This window comes from Salvelinus namaycush, chromosome 5 (genome assembly GCF_016432855.1).
Source record: "Salvelinus namaycush isolate Seneca chromosome 5, SaNama_1.0, whole genome shotgun sequence".
NCBI classification, from domain to species: domain Eukaryota; kingdom Metazoa; phylum Chordata; class Actinopteri; order Salmoniformes; family Salmonidae; genus Salvelinus; species Salvelinus namaycush.
In genome coordinates, this window is record NC_052311.1 from 50,654,817 (window position 1) to 50,675,270 (window position 20,454).

Consider the following 20,454-nt stretch of genomic DNA (forward strand, 5'->3'; position numbering starts at 1 on the left):
GCATGTATTTGATACCATTCCAGTAATTCCGCTCCAGCCATTACCACGAGCCTGTCCTCCCCAATTTAAGTGCCACCAACCTCCTGTGCTTCCCAGGGCTGCTGTGGGAGAGAAGAAGTGGGTGGTGGTAAGTCGGGGGGACGCTGGAAGCAACAGACAGCTTTTGTTTTTCTCCAAATCTCTCGCTCTCTCTGTTTTTCTGTCCATCTTTCATTCTCACCCTCGCCCTGTGGATTTGTCTAGTCTCTCTTTGTGCCTGCCGCGTTTCGCTTTTTGACTTCAGGACAACAAATGCAGATGAGTGTTTGTGCATGGACGGAGGAGCAGCGGGAGGCTCGACAGAAAAATACTACATACAGCGCTTTGATCCACACTGTGACTGTTGTTTTGTTTGAGAGTGGGCAGCGTTCTATACAACAGCTCTCACCTCATCTCGACCCTAATGGAATGTCTGTCAAGAATGACCAGTCTGGTTTATTGTTTTCTATACATTTGAAAGAAAGGGTTGCTGCATTGTACAGTATTTAGCTAGCTTGATAACTCATTGATCGTGCTTTGTGAACTGTAGTCAGTGTCTCAACTGAATGGTAGAATGGCTGGATACACAGGCTGTTTTATACTGTATGTCCATCATAAAGATCTATCTAGAAGGAGAAAATGTGTGAACACTTGATACCAGCGTCATAACATGCTATGGTATGGTCATAACTATATCATAATATGTCATAACAGCTGACATAACTTGTCATAACACTGTCATGACCCATATATTTACACCTGTTGTAACATATTGGGTTATTTTATGGCTGGTTGTGACATCTACATAAGTGTCAAAACCCACATTTATTCAATATTTTTTTCCCTGCCAAGAAGTTTTTTTTTTTTAAAGTCCGTTGTTGTTGTTGTAATGAATTATTTTGTCAATTTTTTCCCCATCATATTTTAGATAACTTGTAGAAAATACACTTTATGACACTGTCAAGAAGCATTATGACCATCATAGTCATATGAGCCAGATAGACCTATCACGTACATGCCCTTATGTCAGTCATCAGTCAAAAAGAGGGTGTCTTGTCCTGCTCCTAAAATCTGTTTATGCACTCATCCCAGTCATCAGCAACAGAGCATTGGGCTAGGTGCATGTCTGATTTGTGCGCAATTACAATGAAAATGTTATATGGTCAATTTCTGTAAATGTTATATAACATAAACATACTGTTTTAAAGTAGGCTATGGTGTAATGGAATGTTTTGCCTTATGTAGGTGTCATAGCCAGCCATAAAATAATGCTATATATGTCACAACCGGTCTAAATATGTGTAATGACAGTGCTATGTCCATATTATGACAAGTTATGTCAGCTGTTATGACATGGTTATGGACGTGTCATTACGTGTTATGACGCTAGGTGTCAGGTAAAGTGTTACCGAAAATGATTTGAACTCTAATTAGTTGGACTTCTAAGCAACTCCGGAGCCCCTTTAACGACTTTTGGGATTTAGCCGAAAGATAAGAGCTTATCCTCCCTAAGGGCTGCAGGATCTACAGTATCTGCACTGTGATCAGAGACTCACTTTAACAGCTCAGAGACACATTTACACACACACACACTCCAACCCTCAGTCTCCATGCCCATACTTAACCTTAGTCAACAATCTGTAGACTAGAGAAAGCATTGGTGGCACCAGCTAGTAGGGCCGGGACGATACCAGCATCGTAATATTTTTTCCGTGGCAAAAATGAAAACACCAAGCAGACAAAACACTTTGATCCTTTAAAATCCTGCTGTATGTAAAATATTGTGTGCTGTAGCTTGGGAAATGAATAAATGTGACTCTGGATGACAACATAATGTTTGTTTCCAACATTAGGACTGTTTTCCTGAAGAAGTTACATCCTCTTCATGTTTTGTTTCCTTGCCATGATAATAACGAGTATCGCGATACTGGTATGCCGGTCCTGCTCCTCAATGACTCCTTTCTCTTCCCGTGCACCTCTAGCTCTGGTCTAGTGCACCTCTAGCTCTGGTCTGGGCACCTCTAGCTCTGGTCTGGGCACCTCTAGCTCTGGTCTGGGCACCTCTAGCTCTGGTCTAGTGCACCTCTAGCTCTGGTCTAGTGCACCTCTAGCTCTGGTCTAGTGCACCTCTAGCTCTGGTCTGGGCACCTCTAGCTCTGGTCTAGTGCACCTCTAGCTCTGGTCTGGGCACCTCTAGCTCTGGTCTAGTGCACCTCTAGCTCTGGTCTAGGCACCTCTAGCTCTGGTCTGGGCACCTCTAGCTCTGGTCTGGGCACCTCTAGCTCTGGTCTAGTGCACCTCTAGCTCTGGTCTAGTGCACCTCTAGCTCTGGTCTAGTGCACCTCTAGCTCTGGTCTAGTGCACCTCTAGCTCTGGTCTAGTGCACCTCTAGCTCTGGTCTAGTGCACCTCTAGCTCTGGTCTGGGCACCTCTAGCTCTGGTCTGGGCACCTCTAGCTCTGGTCTAGTGCACCTCTAGCTCTGGTCTGGGCACCTCTAGCTCTGGTCTGGGCACCTCTAGCTCTGGTCTAGTGCACCTCTAGCTCTGGTCTAGTGCACCTCTAGCTCTGGTCTGGGCACCTCTAGCTCTGGTCTGGGCACCTCTAGCTCTGGTCTGGGCACCTCTAGCTCTGGTCTGGGCACCTCTAGCTCTGGTCTTGGGCACCTCTAGCTCTGGTCTAGTGCACCTCTAGCTCTGGTCTAGTGCACCTCTAGCTCTGGTCTGGGCACCTCTAGCTCTGGTCTGGGCACCTCTAGCTCTGGTCTAGTGCACCTCTAGCTCTGGTCTGGGCTAGTGCACCTCTAGCTCTGGTCTGGGCTAGAGTCATCAGATCCATTGTTTACTGTAATACACTATCCAGAAATAAAATATGTCCTAAAATAAAAATCATGAATAGTGTTATTCTAGTGTGCCTGTTTTGTTAGCTGTTGTTGTTTTGGCACCTTAACCTCTCAATGTTGTGTGGAGCTGTCAGTACATCTGCTGAACTGAGATTGAGTGGGATTGATTGCCTGGCTGATTCCAGATCAGTGCACTGCGAGGTCACAGACATCATCCTCATTTACAGCGACTGGTTCTTTCTCAGCACAACAGGGCTAGACTACATGTCCCCAGGACATAGTCTTGTCAGACAGGCTACCAACCCAAGCATTTTGATTGTACTTCAGACTGACACAATGTAGCCTTCAGCACACCGAGAAGAGCCCACTTCACATTCTGTGTATGAGCAGCCAATGTTCATGGACTTTCTTGAGCTGAGAAAGAAGTGCCACAGCAATAACATGAGATATATGGAGCAAAAAGCCCCCGGGGTCTCGGGGATGCCTCTCGATGATGTCATCAGCTGTGAGAAGGCGTTAATGATGTCCGGTTCATCCACTGAGGCCATTACCCCGAATGTAGGGATGCCCTGATAACCCTATGCTCGCTCGCTCGCTCGCTCTCGCGCTCTCCTGACTCTCCCTCAGGCAGTGTGTGATGGTAGTGTTAAGAGTGGCAGCCTGGTGGGTCTGAATGGGAAGGTGTTAGATTATGGGATGCATGTTGGGAATGGGGACTGTTTGTAGCCAAGACAATGATAAAGCGTTTAATCTCCACAGGAACAGTGAAGCACGCAGGCATGATAATACCATTACAGCGAGGAGCATTCTCCAGAACCCCTCCACCGCTCCTCACCTGATTTATATGTCCCTTCATCAGCATCGACTTCTCAGATTGGAAAATCATTCATTTATTAAAGAGGTCGGCCATTTTGTGCGCCAGCTGCTAAAGAACATACTGTTGTCACCAACCCGTCTTGCGTGCCCACTTCCTTTTTTAGAAATTATATTTCCTTGTGACAAGGATGGATCTGGTGGGTGACAGCAGCGTGATTGCGGACGCTATGTAACGGGCTTCCTCCTTCTCTTCATCCGAAGAGGAGTAGCAAGGATTCGACCAAAATGCAGCGTTGGAGTTATACATATTATTTATTACAAGGAACAGACGAAGACGGAAAAACTCTTGAACAACAATACAAAACAACAAACGAAGTAGACAGACCTGGACTACGAACTTACACGTAACGAAGAACGAACGAACCAGTACTGACTACAAACAAACGAACGAACGATACAGTCCCGTATGGTGCAACAAACACAGATACAGGAAACAACCACCCACAACAAACAATTTGAAAACACCTACCTTAATATGGCTCTCAATCAGAGGAAATGAAAACCACCTGCCTCTAATTGAGAACCATATCAGGTCACCCATTAACCAACATCGAAACACATAACATAGACTGCCCACCCAAACTCACGCCCTGACCGACTAACACATACAAAATAACAGAAAACAGGTCAGGAACGTGACACGCTATTTATCTTCCTTTCACAACTACTCTGTCTCTAATGTTACGCCTGAGTCCTTGACTGGGTGCTTTCTACATGTTTTCACACGTATCAGTGTGTGCTTGTCCTGCATCATAAGGGCTCTATCTATGGCTCTGACAAACATGGTACAGGTCCTTCAAACAGAATGAAAGAAATATATTGAATTGGCACAATGCACCTGAGATGAGTAAATTGAGGGGTTTGATTCATCTTCCTTCACTACCTCTAAAGTTCACTCACAAATGAAACCTAACTCCGGAACACCGTGACACTCCAAATTCACTTCGATAATTTATGTGTCTTCCAACTTTCAGAATTGGAATGCAGAGATTGAAGTGCAAACAGTGCACCCATCTAATTGGTGCCTGGAGAGGTTCCATTTGCTAGAGAGCATAGAGAAAGATGGAGATCAAAGAGCTTTCTGTTAATAGAGATGTTGCACTCTCTCATTGTTCCCCACCTTAAATACGGAGACGGATACAAAGGCATCATGAGAGCATCATCACAGCAGTCCTCAGCTCAAGCACCATTCAGTGCCTTAAAGAAAGGTTGCTCTCCACATGTTTTAAAACATATTATTTACTTAATTGACCCCGTTTCTAAGGGGCTCAGTCTCAATACCTCTCCTTGTAATGCCATGGTATTGAAGGGTAGAAAGAAAATACCAAAGAACACTCCGTCTCCTTCATGAATTGTTCCTTTCGTTATGTTAGAACATTAGTTATTAAACCTAGTGTACAGTTCAAGGTTGACCATAACCGTAAATGTTGTTTTTTCCATTTTTCTCATCGCTCTGCAGTGAGCATAATTATTGTTGTCCTTCAGAATCAGCCTGGCACCGATACGCTGATAGACAGGCTTTATTTCTGCACTGGCAGCAGAACGAGGGCTCGCCAAGCCAGAGAACCACCGCAGTGCCTAATCAGAGCCGTGTGATGAGGGGGATCAGCGCCACACACACACACACACCCTCTCTCACTCTCAACGAGCCCAAATCTAATCACAGGGAGGCAGACCAGCCGCTTAGCTCGGTCACCCCGCCCATTAGCTTGCACCGCCACCCAAGGGGCCCTGGCACCAGCAGGAAGACACATCTCCACACCGCTGCTGCTCTGTACTGTACCACCAAGGCTGAACTCAGGGGTCCTAAGTGATAGGAGGGTCCAGGGCTAGCCCCCCCCCCCCCCCCCCCCCCCCCCTTGGTGGTAATAAAGAGCCACTGGAGAACGCTGAGCGATCAGCAACCTGATGAGCACTTACAGTGCTGCTTATTCACCTCATCCTCTCCTCCCTTTCTACTCTCCCTCGCTTATATCGGTGTGGCGCGTTTCATCTTTCCCAGCAGGAGTGTGGAAAATAGCATCTTCATCTGGCTGCTCTCTCTCCTCTACCCGCCTCTCCTCTCCCCTCCGGGCGGTCGGCAGTTCTGGTGAAATAATGATAGGCTCCGCTGGTACTTTAGTCTACAAAGCGTAGTGGGAGGGAGCACTATCTCTGTTCCTATTGTTGAGCTGTCAGAGGAGAGGACACTGCACGACAGCAGCGCTGAGTTTGCCATATTTGTATATTGTGCATAAAAGCGAGGCTTTGAATACCGCTGACTTTGATGTTGAAGATACGTTTAGTGTGAATACTGACAGTTTTGTTATTGTTTAAACTTTAATTTAGCTCTATGACTGATGTATCTTTTTTTTGTTCTACCACCCGCATCAATACTGAAATATTAAAGTTGTTGACATACTGCATGTTATGATACAATTGTATGTCATACTTGTGAGCCTGTTATTTTTAAGCATGTACTGTGGGAGTTAAACTGTTGCTTTGTGAAATCAAACTCTCCAAATTTTAACCTTCTCAGAAGCTGTTACTCCTGCTTGCAATGCAACTCTCTTCACCTTTTGACTTGTGCCAAACAACTGCCCTCTCCAGGTTTGAGAAAGTGCACTACTGCAATTGATAAAGAGCTTCACTGCCCTTCCCAATATGACTCATCCGCAATCCCTCCACAATCCTTTCTCCACGGTGCTAGATAACCAAACACTTTCCCGCCCACCTTTAAAACACCCCTGAGGGGAATGTTTCTGAACACTGGCCGAGTCACTCTATGCACGGGATGGCTCCTGCTGTGTGCTGTTGGTTCTGGAGGCAGCCGGTTTGGAGTACTGAAATAAATATGTAAAAATAGAAACAAACACACCACACACACACACACACACACACACACACACAATGACACCTCAACAAAAAAACATAAACACAGACTCCTGTTCCCCCGCCTGGGTCTGTAGCAGCAGACTTTGAGGATCCAATTATGATGCCCTTGAGGGAATGACAGTGCTGGAGTTTCTGTCAATAGAGGTTCAGGTAGTGTTTCTCAATAACACTTTGAATTATTGATGATGGGGAGATTGAGAGAAGGAGGTAGATAACATTCAGTTTTAGTTATGAGGTGGAGACGACGGGAGGAGGGTCGAGGAGGGAGCTTGAACGATATCTGCATTTTCCTGCCAGTAGGTCTGATGAGGTGACCCGGGGTTACACTCATCCGAAGATGTCACACTAGAAACAGTAGAGGAAAATTGAGATGGATGGATGGATACTGTGGATGAATGGATACTGTAGATGGATAGACAGAGAGAGGGATTTTCCAGTGAATTACAGGGCTTGTCTGAAGATAAAAATAAATAATGAAGATGAGGCAGACAAATGAAGAGGATAACCTTAGTGTGTGTCTGATCCGTCTCTCGCTTATAGCCTTTGGTGCTTTTTTCATCTCAAGTAGACACAAAGACGATGGATGACGCTCTCAGCGGTTCTCCCGATCGATCGGACGACCGTCTCAGTGTCTGTGTCTCGCATAGATCCCTGTCTGAAGTCTGGCCAGCTCAACCCGCTGTGGCGGCATGCCTTACAGGTTTAGGCCCAGACTGGTGGCAGAGGCACTTTTCTCAGAGATTGATACCAGTAAACAGAAAGTAATGGGTGCTAGTTATTTTTTTATGTATCACTGCTGTAGTGTGTTTGAGTTGTCAACATCTCTCGGTCCTTGAACATTGGTAAGATATTTCAAACCAATGTTTAGATGCTCACTTTCAGTCTCATTTTTAGAGAGCCCTCAGCCCACGGTTACTGAACCTTTGCATGGACTTTGTACAGTATCACTTCTTCCTATAGTACAACTTTAGTTGACTCTCACTGTCAACTTGATTCAGCCCAACATCATTACTAGGGAGAGGAGCTGGTGGGGATGAGTTGGAGGCTTGATGCGCTGCCCGTGGCTGACAAACAGGCTTTAATCTGTGGGGACCCTTCCATGTGGAAGGCGTAGAGCACTCTTACATAGGGTGACAATAGATGGCCCATCTCACAGGACAACCAGTCACTTTGTCTAAACCCTATGGGCGAGGAGGCCATCACAGCATCCCTTTGGGGCAAGTTGAGTGGCAGTGATGGCAGGGAGGGTCCTGACCTCCACTGACAGACACATTTCACCCTGGATGCCATGGTGCCCCGTATCGCCGCTCCCCTCTCCCAAACTCTTTCCTCCTGCCCATGCAACTGTCAGATAAAGACTATAAGGAGAGATTCCACGACACTGCCACCATCCATTTGAAATGCAAATTCCAGAACTAAGGGACTATAGGGGCCAAAAGGAAAGCAGCCAGCCGTCACTCCCTCTTGACCCAGCATGCTAATAGGGCTTTCAGAATGTTGTCACTGAGGCCTCCCTTGAGCCGCTTTCATGTTGCTACTGCGGGGCCTCTGAAATTCCCCATCAACTTCAACTGACATGTTGTTATTCAACAGCAAGTTTAAGTTAGTCTAGATCAAGTGTTGACTTCATTCACAGAACTTGGCCTGTCAAAGTCTGCCGATATTGCAACTCTGACACTGACATCCAACATTGTTGCACTCCTGCCCCAACTGAAAGTAGAATTCAAAGTAACTGATAAAGAAGTGTTTAAAACTACTGTGAAAGTAGTTAAACCAGCAGAGGCTATAAACGGCCTGAAACCTGCTGGGCTTGCTGGATGTGGTTGAACTTGTAGAGGTGCTTTCAAAGACTCCAGTAAGTTAATTTATGAGCAACAGTAGGATGAACTCCTATCACCACCAGCATGTTGTAGTCATCTGAAAATCACCCATAGTAATCTCCTCCGTATCCTGCGGGAGCTGTTCCCCAATTATTGTCCAATGCTCCTTGATCCCAATTCCAATTTGCCTCGGCGGCGTCTGTGTGGTTAGCCATTGGAAATCTAATTAGCGAAGTTCCTCTTTGAGTGGCTCATGTAGAGAGTTGCAAGGGCCCTCGGGCAGAAGAGGGGCTTGTTGAGAAGTAGCATCTAACACAAAGTCTACAGAAGGCGGAGAGTTGAGAATTCAGAGTGATAGGAGGAGCATCATACTTCCTGAAAACCGTATGTGAATCATCAGCTGCATATAGTGCTGCCACACTGAGCACTCTGTAGGGGAGTGGATGTCTCGAGGTAAGAGGAGAGTTGTCTGTGACTAGAAATCAGTCTCTATTCAGCAGCTAATCGTCAGCCTTGTGAATGTGCATCATGGCACAGTGTTCAGGTATCAACAGTCAGATGAACTCTCAGAGAGTAGAGTAAGGATGATGTTGCCCAGGCTTAACAACGGAATCTTCTGTAGCGCAAGGTCACTCACAAGACACATGCCTCGGATGAGTTTTCTCCCCAAAGAAGTTGTTTTTGCACAGCAGAAAATGTATAAGGTGTTGGTCAAACTTTGTCGGAATGAAAAGAAAACTGAGTGCCATTTCCTGAGGTAACCTCAGTCTTGAATAAACAATGTGCTTCCTCAGCTATGAGTTGTGAAGTTACCCTGTCACTCTATTGAGTAACTTATAATGAGAAATAAGTAACAGCATCTGTCTTCTATCTGTCTTCTAACTTGTAGATTTTCACACAGAACTGCTATTGATCAATGCATGTGCTGTACTGTGTACTCCATGCACTTGGATGACTTTCTAGTTATTTATCAAGCAGAACAATGGCCATTACACAGTCATAATCATTGGATCACTGGAAGTAAACAGACCAGAGAGAAGTCACGATAGCTAGGGGATACATGGTTAGAGAGCTAAACAGGCATCGCAGTGTTCCCTTTCCCAAATGAGGTAGACACACATCGACAAAGGCCTACACACTCCGACCACACACACATTCTGCGGCAGATCATCAGGCCCCCTGTCCCTGCTCATCGCCATGGTGATGTGATAGTCCCCAGCAGAGCCCCGGGTGGGTAATGGTCCATGAAGAGCAGGGGGTAATGTAACTAATCGTGTCTGAAATGACACATGCCAGGGACATGCACCCTCACTATGTAGGCCCATGTATACTGGGGGTGGACTCATTCAATTCCTACTTCTCTGGGGCCCTGTGGCGTCCCAAGGCACAGAGGCGGGGGGGGGGGTGTTGGCTAGCTATCCCCCTGTTATCCAAAACAGTGAAGGGATTCGCCTCCCCCCAGTGAAACGGCAGCGTGTTCAGTTTGTGAGGTCACAGCATATCAGAGGGGGTGGGTCTGCATTAGGATAATGCGCCTCTATTGAGTTTGTACGACAGGTGTTGGCAGAAAATAAACATCCCTGGAGCAGACAGGTGCATAAAGCGGTTGATTGAGGATAAAATTGGCATTTATTCTAATTGCGTCTTTTTATGGAACTGTGGTCCCTGGCCAAACTGAAGCTGGGTCATAAAGATTGACTTGTTAAGGTTTATGTATGAATTAAAATGGATCCTTTTAAAAGATGACACCGTGGCCTCATCCACCCCTCATAAAGGCTCCCATTTTCTCATCATTAAGTTTCATTTTCACACAGTGCTGTGAAAAAGCCCTCAAACCACCAGACTGAAGACATCTCATCAAACCACAGAACCAGCACTGTGGTCTAATCCAAATGAATGTCAGATAATCAATGTGCGGCCCCAGCGGCCCTCAATTCCTTGCCCTACAAAGAGGACCAACTGCCAGTTTCTCCCAGATGGCTTGACAAGTCCAGTTCATTAAAACAAAATGATCCCACACCTCCCATCCAAAACAGAACACAGAGAGAGAGTGTGGGTCGGGATAAGCAGTGGCTTATATCCCATCGACAGCTGTCAGCTCATCAGCCTGCCTCTCCATTCACTCTGTAAAAGGCGATTTGATTAGATAAAGAAAACGGACAGCAACAAATTCCTAAAGGGTGCTGCATGGTTTACATGTTTATGGGGAGGGTGTGGTGTGTTTGTGACATGGCAAGTTTTGGCGGGGGGCATTCGGTGTGGCGGTAGCAGCTGGACCCTGGTATCGGGTTTTAGATCATGCCCCTGTCACTATGGAAATATCCCATTGAGAAGATGCTGAAGAATTTACGGGTTGAGGCGATTAACAACATGAACACAATAGATGCTCCACATGCAGGGCAATTTGAAGGCAGGCCCCTAATATATTTGTAAAACCACATCTTAAAAGACTGTTAAATGAAGCCATTGGCTTTATGGGGCTTGAGCATAGTGAGTGTCTGAGTTTATGTCCCTTTTGCAACTTCCAAAGAAGTTGACTTTGTCACTGTGGAATGTCTATGCATGTCTTTTAAAGAGGCGTAAATCGGCCCCTGCTCTCGCAGTGATGCTTACCATCACATCTGTCACTCACTCGGCATGAAAGACTGGACGTGCCTCACATACAGTACGTTTCAAGTCTACATGATAGGGTTCTTTCTACCACGTCACTGTCATCAAGCCCTAGATAAAGGCCTCTTGCCAAATCTCCACCACCAGCACCCGTCTCGAAGTGAACCCCAGGACAACAGTGTATGCAGCAGATCGAAGGGACTTATTCTGGTTTATATTACATTACTGTAGCTAGGATTTAATTGGATTACGTTGGGCATTTCGTCAAAGCATTTTCCATTTCCACAAGCTCCACATCCATTCCCAGCTGTGAGGCTCGTCAGCGTGTGGAGAACTTCACAAACAGAAACCGCAACTATTCAGGGTGCTGCTGATTAACACGCCAAGAAGCTCATCCACTCAGTGCCTTTGTGTGGAAATCTGTGGAAGGTCCAGAAGCCTCAGAGGGTCTGTAGGGACAGTGTATCTGTTGGTCTGTCTTGCATAAGCTCCTGCAGGCACTGTGCTTGTCTTGTTGTGCACTGTGCTTGTCATTTTCCTGGCTTTGTAGCCATTGGATATATACTCTGCACTTGTCGATATTTGATCTCTGCCCCATCTCCATAACCTTTGATTTTCACACTCTACATGTTTATGATCGTCGGTCTAGTCTATGCATATTCATGAGAGCAGAGAGACAGTTATGCAAATAATTTTGTAGTTTTATTGAGTTTATTTAGCATGTTTTTAACTGCGACTTTACCAAGGTTTTTTATTTATTTCAAGATCCCTCAAGCATTTGCATAATCAGTATAAATGTGAGCATACTCTTTAACTTGAGGGCATTGCTCAACCATCAGAGCATGTCCTAAGATCTTGGATCTTCAATGATAGATTCAGATTAGATGGGGTGACAGTGGTGTTTGGGGGACATGCTGTTTGGCCTGCTCAGGCAGGAAGCCACCGCATCATATCCTGTTTGCTCAAGCTGTCTACCTCCTCTGAGAAGCCGAAAAGCCTGTGAGTTAATCCATTGGGAGTAATGTCCTCATATATCGCCCAGGCAGGACACGCAGGAGGCAGTAATTCATGAAGTTAACAGGAGCAGACACCGCCTCCCCTCGATTTATGACACTGTGATCATCGCTTGACCTCATCGCTAAATGCAACCGTCTCCTCTGAATCAGAATGAGGCAGCACGTTATCAATATTGATGGCAGTTCATATCTCTGTTGACTTTATTTTCGGCTCCCCATTTAAAAGCTGTGTGGCAGGATCGCATTGGTGCAGTACATCAATCTGGGCTGTGCTGAGTTGAAACCCTTAGAGGACACGCTGCCCTTATTAAGTTGGTGCCAAAACACAGGTCACAGCATTCTGGAGATTTAGTTGAACAAATCCCTGCGCAATCCGCATCCATCTGTCCCGGTCTCTCATCCCTGAAATCAAGCAGATGTGGAAATTAGCATTTCGAGACAATTCAGATCTGACGCATAGCTTACCTGAGTGATTAATAATAGAGAGTAAACTTTGCTCAAACATGAATCGTCTGACCTTCTTACAGGATCCACTCGTTTTTCCCATCTAGTCAAACAATTTATAGTTTATTTTTTTGTATATTAGGTGAAAGTGGGAACCTGTCGCCTCCCCCTTGGGCCTGGTGTCTTGGTGCAGACAGAGGGGGTCGTGTTCCCCTGTGGGGGCGGTGGTTAATTGTGTGAAGTCACCTGTGAAAGACTGAATGCTGGGAGTAAATGAGCCAGGTGTCCCAGTAAGTGGCCCTTGTGGCCTCACCTCTCTCTCCGTTCCTGTCGCTCTCCCTCTCTCTCCCTCTCCCTCTGTGTTCAGGCTGCCATCACAGTTCAGCTAACACTCAATCACAATGCCGCACTGGCAGTGAGCATCGCATGCTAATGAGAGCTTAGCATCCAAACTCAAAGTTCCAACAGCTACTGTAGAACATGATGGGAGAATTATTGTGAGCATTATGAAGCCGATGCTGCTGTTGTAGTCATCCACATTAGCCTGTGACCGTTTTAACAGATATGGGTACAGCTAACTTTCGTTGTAGCTATGTTAACCTGTGTCTCACTCTCTCTCCTCTTCTAGGTGGTGGTGTGCCCGCTGTTGGCCATGCTGTTCTGGTGAGGTGTGGTAAACCCCTGCCAACATGAGGCTGGTGCCCGGGTCGCCTCGGCCCCTCCCCCTTCTGGCGGTGGTCCTGGCTCTAGCCCTCACAGCACTCTTACCTCAACTGGCCATGGCAGTCACACCCTTCCCCCAGGACCTGGAGCCAATCAGCATTGGGGGGAGAGAACGTGAGTGCAAGCCCGTCATGATGCAATGTTGCTCCTTAGTTCAGGGGGGAATGAAGTTCTGATGTACTGTTAAAGGGCAGCATCATGTCTAGTTGTATGTACACATATTTTGTCAGTTGTCTTACAGATCTATGTCAGTAATAGGATGACTTCTTCAAATACATAATTGCCACTATCGAAATAAAATGGCTATACATTTTAGCTATATGACATCATACAGCGTCTGATTGGGCCACACGTCAGTGGCACCTGATCAATAGGTGGTGTGGTCAGGAGGTCCTGGCGGTTACAGTCGCCAGCCCCATCATTTATTTAAGAAGTGACAGAGACTGAGGCCTGGCGCTTTAATTGATCTATCTGGAGGAGTGGACCATTAGCATAAATAGCCACGCTAATAGATCTATATGTGGAGCCCATCTCAGGTGTAATGAGGGCCATTTGTCAGCAGGTCTGTAGGTGACTAGGCGTCAGAAACCCTCACAACTCCCCAGGATGTCCATTATGTATGGTAATACATCCAGCGCCCAGCTCCACCGCCAGAATCATCTCCCTCACAGAGGCTAATTGAAGGAACTGGGTTAGTGGTTTCCATGGCGACGCGGCGGCCAAAACTTTAAAGGAAGTGAATGTGCTGAGGAGTAATTAAAGGGACGAGCGAGCGTTCGCTGGGGTGGACTTATCCCGCTCCCTTTCTGCCCCACAGCGAATCACTGCTCCGCTTGACCCAATCACCCCGGAGTTAAAATCTTTAAACAGTCGAGCCGGACTTGCTTAGTTGGGGGAAAGATGCTTCCCCTGAGGAGATTGTAATTTCAGATAGTGTCCCATTTTAGAGGTCAAGTTGGACGGGAAGGCCTAAGCCAGAGGTGTCGATCTCATTTTTCCCAGGGGTCGCATTCGGTCTTCATCGAGGTCCGGAGGGCTGCACTGATCATTTGTTACATTTCCTTTCCGTCAAAATGTGCTAGAAATTGCTTCCTGACTGTCTAGTGATTATTAGCGAGCTGGACAATCAAGAAACTGTATGAATATAGGTCCATCTTTTGTACACAGTTTAGAATTTTTTGTAATTTCAAAGTATATTGAGTTAGTTTCTCACTCACACACACCCCAACTCAAACCACCCGCGGGCCAGATTGGACCCCTCCAACCCACAGGCCATATGTTTGATACCCCTGGCCTGAGCAGTTAATGCAGCACGACGGGAGAGAAGATGGTCTACAGGCCAGCCTCGACGGATTGATTTTTATTGATTTTTATTTAACTAGGCAACTCCGTTAAGAACAAATTCTTATTCACAATGACAGCCTACCAAAAGGCAAAAGGCCTCCTGCGGGAAAGGGGGCTGGGATAAAAAAAAATAAAAAAAAATAACCAAACACACATCACGACAAGAGAGACAACACAACACTACATAAAAAGAGACCTAAGACAAAACAGCATGGCAGCAACACATGACAACACAGCATAGTAGCAACACAACATGACAACAACATGGTAGCAGCACTAAACATGGTACAAACATTATTGGGCACAGACAACAGCACAAAGGGCAAGAAGGTAGAGACAACAATACATCACGCAAAGCAGCCACAACTGTCAGTAAGTGTCCATGATTGAGTCTTTGAATGAAGAGATTGAGATAAAACTGTCCAGTTTAAGTGTTTGTTGCAGCTCGTTCCAGTCGCTAGCTGCAGCAAACTGAAAAGACGCGACCCAGGGATGTGTGTGCTTTGGGGACCTTTAACAGAATGTGACTGGCAGAACGGGTGTTGTATGTGGAGGATGAGGGCTGCAGTAGATATCTCCGATAGGGGGGAGTGAGGCCTAAGAGGGTTTTATAAATTAGCATCAACCAGTGGGTCTTGCGACGGGTATACAGAGATGACCAGTTTACAGAGGAGCATAGAGTGCAGTGATGTGTCCTATAAGGAGCATTGTTGGCAAATCTGATGGCCAAATGGTAAAGATCATCTAGCCGCTCGAGAGCACCCTTACCTGCTGATCTATAAATTATGTCTCCGTAATCTAGCATGGGTAGGATGGTCATCTGAATCAGGGTTAGTTTGGCAGCTGGGGTGAAAGAGGAGTGATTACGATAGAGGAAACCAAGTCTAGATTTAACTTTAGCCTGCAGCTTTGATATGTGCTGAGAGAAGGACAGTGTACCGTCTAGCCATACTCCCAAGTACTTGTATGAGGTGACTACCTCAAGCGCTAAACCCTCAGAGGTAGTAATCACACCTGTGGGGAGAAGGACATTCTTCTTACCAAATCACATGACCTTTGTTTTGGAGGTGTTCAGAACAAGGTTAAGGGCAGAGAAAGCTTGTTGGACACTAAGAAAGCTTTGGTGTAGAGCGTTTAACACAACATCCGGAGAGGGGCCAGCTGAGTATAAGACTGTCTCATCTGCATATAAATGGATGCGAGAGCTTTCTACTGCCTGAGCTATGTTGTTGATATAAATTGAGAAGAGCGTGGGGCCTAGGATCGAACCTTGGGGTACTCACTTGGTGACAGGCAGTGGCTGAGACAGCAGATGTTCTGACTTTATACACTGCAATCTTTGAGAGAGGTGGTTAGCAAACCAGGCCAAAGACCCCTCAGAGACACCAATACTCCTTAGCCGGCCCACAAGAATGTAATGGTCTACCGTATCAAAAGCTTCGGCCAAGTCAATAAAAATAGCAGCACAACATTGCTTAGAATCAAGGGCAATGGTGACAACATTGAGGACCTTTAAGGTTGCAGTGACACATCCATAACCTGAGCGGGAACCAGATTGCATACTAGAGATAATACTATAGACATCAAGAAAGCCAGTCAGTTGATTATTGACAAGTTTTTTCCAACACTTTTGATAAATAAGGCAAAAATAGAAATAGGCCTATAACAGTTAGGATCAGCTTGATCTCCCCTTTTTAAATAAAGGACAACCCGTGGCTGCCTTCCAAGCAATGGGAACCTCCCCAGAAAGGAGAGACAGGCTTGGCGATGATAGGGGGAGCAACCTTAAAGAAGAAAGGGTCTAAACCATCTGACCCAGATGTTTTTTTGGGGTCAAGTTTAAGGAGCTCCTTTAGCACCTCGTGACCGCCTGCAGGGAGAAACTTTGTAGGGAAAAAGAGGGAGGAGTATCAGGGCTAGTCGCATTAGAAGGGGTGGGAGATGAGGAAATGTTGGACGGGCAAGGAGGTCAAATAGGAATCGTGACTTAATGAAGTGGTGATTAAAGTGCTCAGCCATGTGCTTCTTGACAGTAACAACCACATCATCAACATTAAGGGACATGGGCAGCTGTGAGGAGGAGGGTTTATTCTCCAGGTCTTTAACCGTTTTACAGAACTTTTTGGGGTTAGACCCACAGAGAGAGAACTGCTCCTTAAAGGAACTAACTTTGGCCTTCCGGATAGCCTGAGTGCACTTATTTCTCATTTGCCTGAACGATAGTCAGTCAGCCTGAGTATGTGTGTGCCGAGCCTTTGGCCAAATGCAATTCTTGAGGTGGAGTAACTCTGTAAGATCACGGTCGAACCAGGGGCTGAACATGTTTTTAATTCTCATTTCCTTTATGGGGGCGGGTTTGTTAATAATACCACTGAAAATATCAAAAAATAAGTTTCAAGTGTCCTCGACAGAGGGGATCAAGCTGATTCTATACCATTTTACAGAGGCCAGTTCATGAAGGAAGGCTTGCTCATTAACGTTTTTTAGCAAGCGTCTATGACAAATCAGGACAGGTCCGTTTCACTGAGCAGCCGTTACGGACACAGGCTGTAAAACAGTGACCACTACGGTCAACACACAAAACACCAGACTGATACCGATCAGGATTATTTGTGAGGATAACATCGAGGAGAGTAGCATTTTCTGGGTGTTTGGAGTCATCCCTTGTGGGATTGGTAATAATCTGAGAAAGATTTCGGGAGTCCCATTGCTTTAGGACTTGGTCAGGTGGTTTAAGCATGTCCCAGTTGTTGCAGTGTTTTTGTTTTGTCCAGCTCTTGTGATAAACTTAGGGTCTAGAGATGCTTCCCGCTCCCCCCTCTTAATTTACACAGTTAAGTGTATTATCTCTAGCAGCACAGAATAGAGTCATGGGATAGCCCACATTAACAACCACCTGACAGTTAAAACAAATTGCAATCTGGGCATCTGCAGCAAATGTGGGGCAAAGGAAAAGCATACAAAATAGAAACTGAGAAAGCATACTGCAATCAGAGGGTTTTATCAAGTCAACAACCTATTTTCTCTCTCTCTCATTCTCTCGTACTCTCTCTCGTACTCTCTCTCTCTCTCGTTCTCTCGTACTCTCTCTCTCTCGTACTCTCTCTCTCTCGTACTCTCTCTCTCTCTCTCTCTCTCTCGTACTCTCTCAAACAATCTCTATTTTTGTGCTTGAATTCACCCTATTTTCAGATTCACACACTTGATTTCTTTAGTGCCTGGTTTGTCGTTATGGAGATGTTTTTTTCCCAGATGAACACTGTCACTGAACTGAGCTTGCTACTCTTTCCCCCTCCCCATGCAGACTCCTACCTGTACCCAAGCTTCCAGGGCCTCATGTCGGACAACGATACAGTACGACTGGGCCTGGACTTCCAGAGGATGCTCCGGATCAACCACATGCTCTACATCGCAGCCAGGTCAGTCAACATGCCTCTCAGTATTGTTCACTTAACTTTAATGCACTGGACTGCCTTACATTATCCCTGTATTGACAGCGCTTCATTGAATCCCTTTGTATTATTTCTGTCATTGTATCAGTCAACCGTATTGGATAGCTCCCGTTACATTCATATTGTCATACAGTAGGTTCATTATCTAAAAGGTTCCTCAGGCTCAGCAAGAAGCCATTCTACATCAATAAGCCTGCGTTAAAGAGCTGTGTGACGGACCCTAATCAATCTAATTTAGGCTAAGAACAGGCAGCTTGGGTGTGGTGTGGTTTCAGGGCAGAGAGGAGACAGCTTCAAATGTTTTATGACCTTTGACCTCTTACAGGGATCATGTGTTTGCTGTCAGTCTCAGCGACTCCTCTGAGCAGATCGTCCCACAACAGGTAAGCCTTATGTTGTCTCACAAACACATAATTTACATGAGTCATGACCTCATGGGTCATAGACTAGTGTATCATTGCAGCTGGCTGGACATAAGAGCATTACTGGTGGTTCAATGGCTCCTACTTTTCTGCTCATCTTTTAAATATAGCTTATTTGTGTTGTTTTCTTCTTACTCAGCCGATCTCTTCATTCATGCAGATACGAAGTCATTTCACTTCAGACAGATATCCAATAGAAGTCATGTCGTGCACTCCTGGTTTTGAAGTGCTGTGCTCTCTCTCTCCCATCTGAATCGCATTTGTCAAACATGATTGCACTTAAATAAAAATCACTTTAAGGCTTGGGTTTGTGTTTGCTTGTGCCTATCGTATTTAGATTCATTTACAGCATGAGTCATCCCTATAAGGGACCCACTCAACATCAATGAGATCTAACGTTATTGACGTATATGATTGCAGTGGAAATACATGAGAAGAATGATGTGTAGTGCAGAGAATTGTCGGAAGAGAAAGTATGTATTTTAAAGGAAGTTAGGAGAACTAAGAATATGTGCATTGCATAGTACATAGTTCATTGGTCATCAGCCATATTACCAACCTGGCTTTCTCACTTTCCCATGCTTCTTATCTGTCTCAGTGAGCTCATTAGTGTGCGCCTGAGTCATAATCAAAAACATAGGGTCTGCTTCATCATGGATCTATTCCTTTTCTATGGCCCAGTTTCAGTTCTAATCCCCAGTCTCCTCACCAGACCCTTCATGATCCCCCACTCAGAGATACTGTATTTCAAAGGCCTGGATGGGTATAAGCAATAAATAGCTAACTCCACCTCACTCTGCCAGAGGTCTAGGGGGAACTATTAGCATATTGCTGACGTCTATCCTATTTATCCTATCATATTGGATCTTCAATAGGGAAGTGAGAAGAGCCTTGGGGGAAACATTTCACTCCACTTTAAGGCCCAGAAGGGTAGCGGTTGAGTCTTGAGCCAAAAGGGGGACTTCACTTTAGTCTCTGGAGAAATCTTATTTCCCAGCATGCCCCATGGTGTTGATGAGTTTGTCGCTCCTGCAGGGAGGACAGCGGGGTCAGTAAATCACCCTCCCAGTCAGTCGGCAGTGGAACAGTGGATCTGCACTGGTGGGCAGTGCATTAACCTCTAATTCCTCCCAAACCCGGATCCGGGAGCACCCCCATCAGTAAAAAAGCTGACTAGCATAGCCTAGCATAGCGTCACAAGTAAATACTAGCATCTAAATATCATTAAATCACAAGTCCAAGACACCAGATGAAAGATACACATCTTGTGAATCCAGCCATCATTTCTGATTTTTAAAATGTTTTACAGGGAAGACACAATATGTAAATCTATTAGCTAACCACGTTAGCAAAAGACACCACTTTTTTACTCCACCATTTTTTTACTCCATCAGTAGCTATCACAAATTCGACCAAATAAAGATATAAATAGCCACTACCCAAGAAACAACTTCATCAGATGACAGTCTGATAACATATTTATTGTATAGCATATGTTTTGTTAGAAAAATGTGCATATTTCAGGTATAAATCATAGTTTACAATTGCAGCCACCATCACAACTCCAAAGCGACTAGAATAACTACAGAGAGCAACGTGAATTACCTAAATACTCATCATAAAACATTTCTGAAAAATACACAGCGTACAGCAAATGAAAGACACAGATCTTGTGAATCCAGCCAATATTTCAGATTTTTTAAGTGTTTTACAGCGAAAACACAATATAGCATTATATTAGCTTACCACAATAGCCAGAAACACAACACCATTTACCAGCAGCAAAGGTAAGCGATCGTAACAAACAGGCAAAAGATATATAATTTTTGACTAACCTTGATATTCTTCATCAGATGACAGTCCTGTAACATCATATTACACAATGCATATATGGTTTGTTCGAAAATGTGCATATTTAGCGGCACAAATCGTGGTTATACAATGTGATTAGTGGCCAAAACTTCAAGCAATCTGTCCGGCGCCATCTTGGAGAGGCACCTATTCTAATCGATAAG

General features: G+C 45.3%; 1 protein-coding gene across 1 annotated transcript in view; it reads left to right on the top strand.

The window, feature by feature from the left end:
• Positions 1 to 20,454, top strand: part of LOC120048423 (semaphorin-6D-like) — a 70,863-nt gene that overhangs the window by 19,159 nt on the left and 31,250 nt on the right. Inside the window, exons 2-4 of the mRNA XM_038994377.1 lie at positions 13,127 to 13,335; positions 17,870 to 17,984; positions 18,343 to 18,400. Of these exons, the coding sequence (XP_038850305.1) occupies positions 13,188 to 13,335; positions 17,870 to 17,984; positions 18,343 to 18,400 (321 nt within the window). The 5' untranslated portion in view covers positions 13,127 to 13,187. The remainder of the gene's footprint in view (positions 1 to 13,126; positions 13,336 to 17,869; positions 17,985 to 18,342; positions 18,401 to 20,454) is intronic.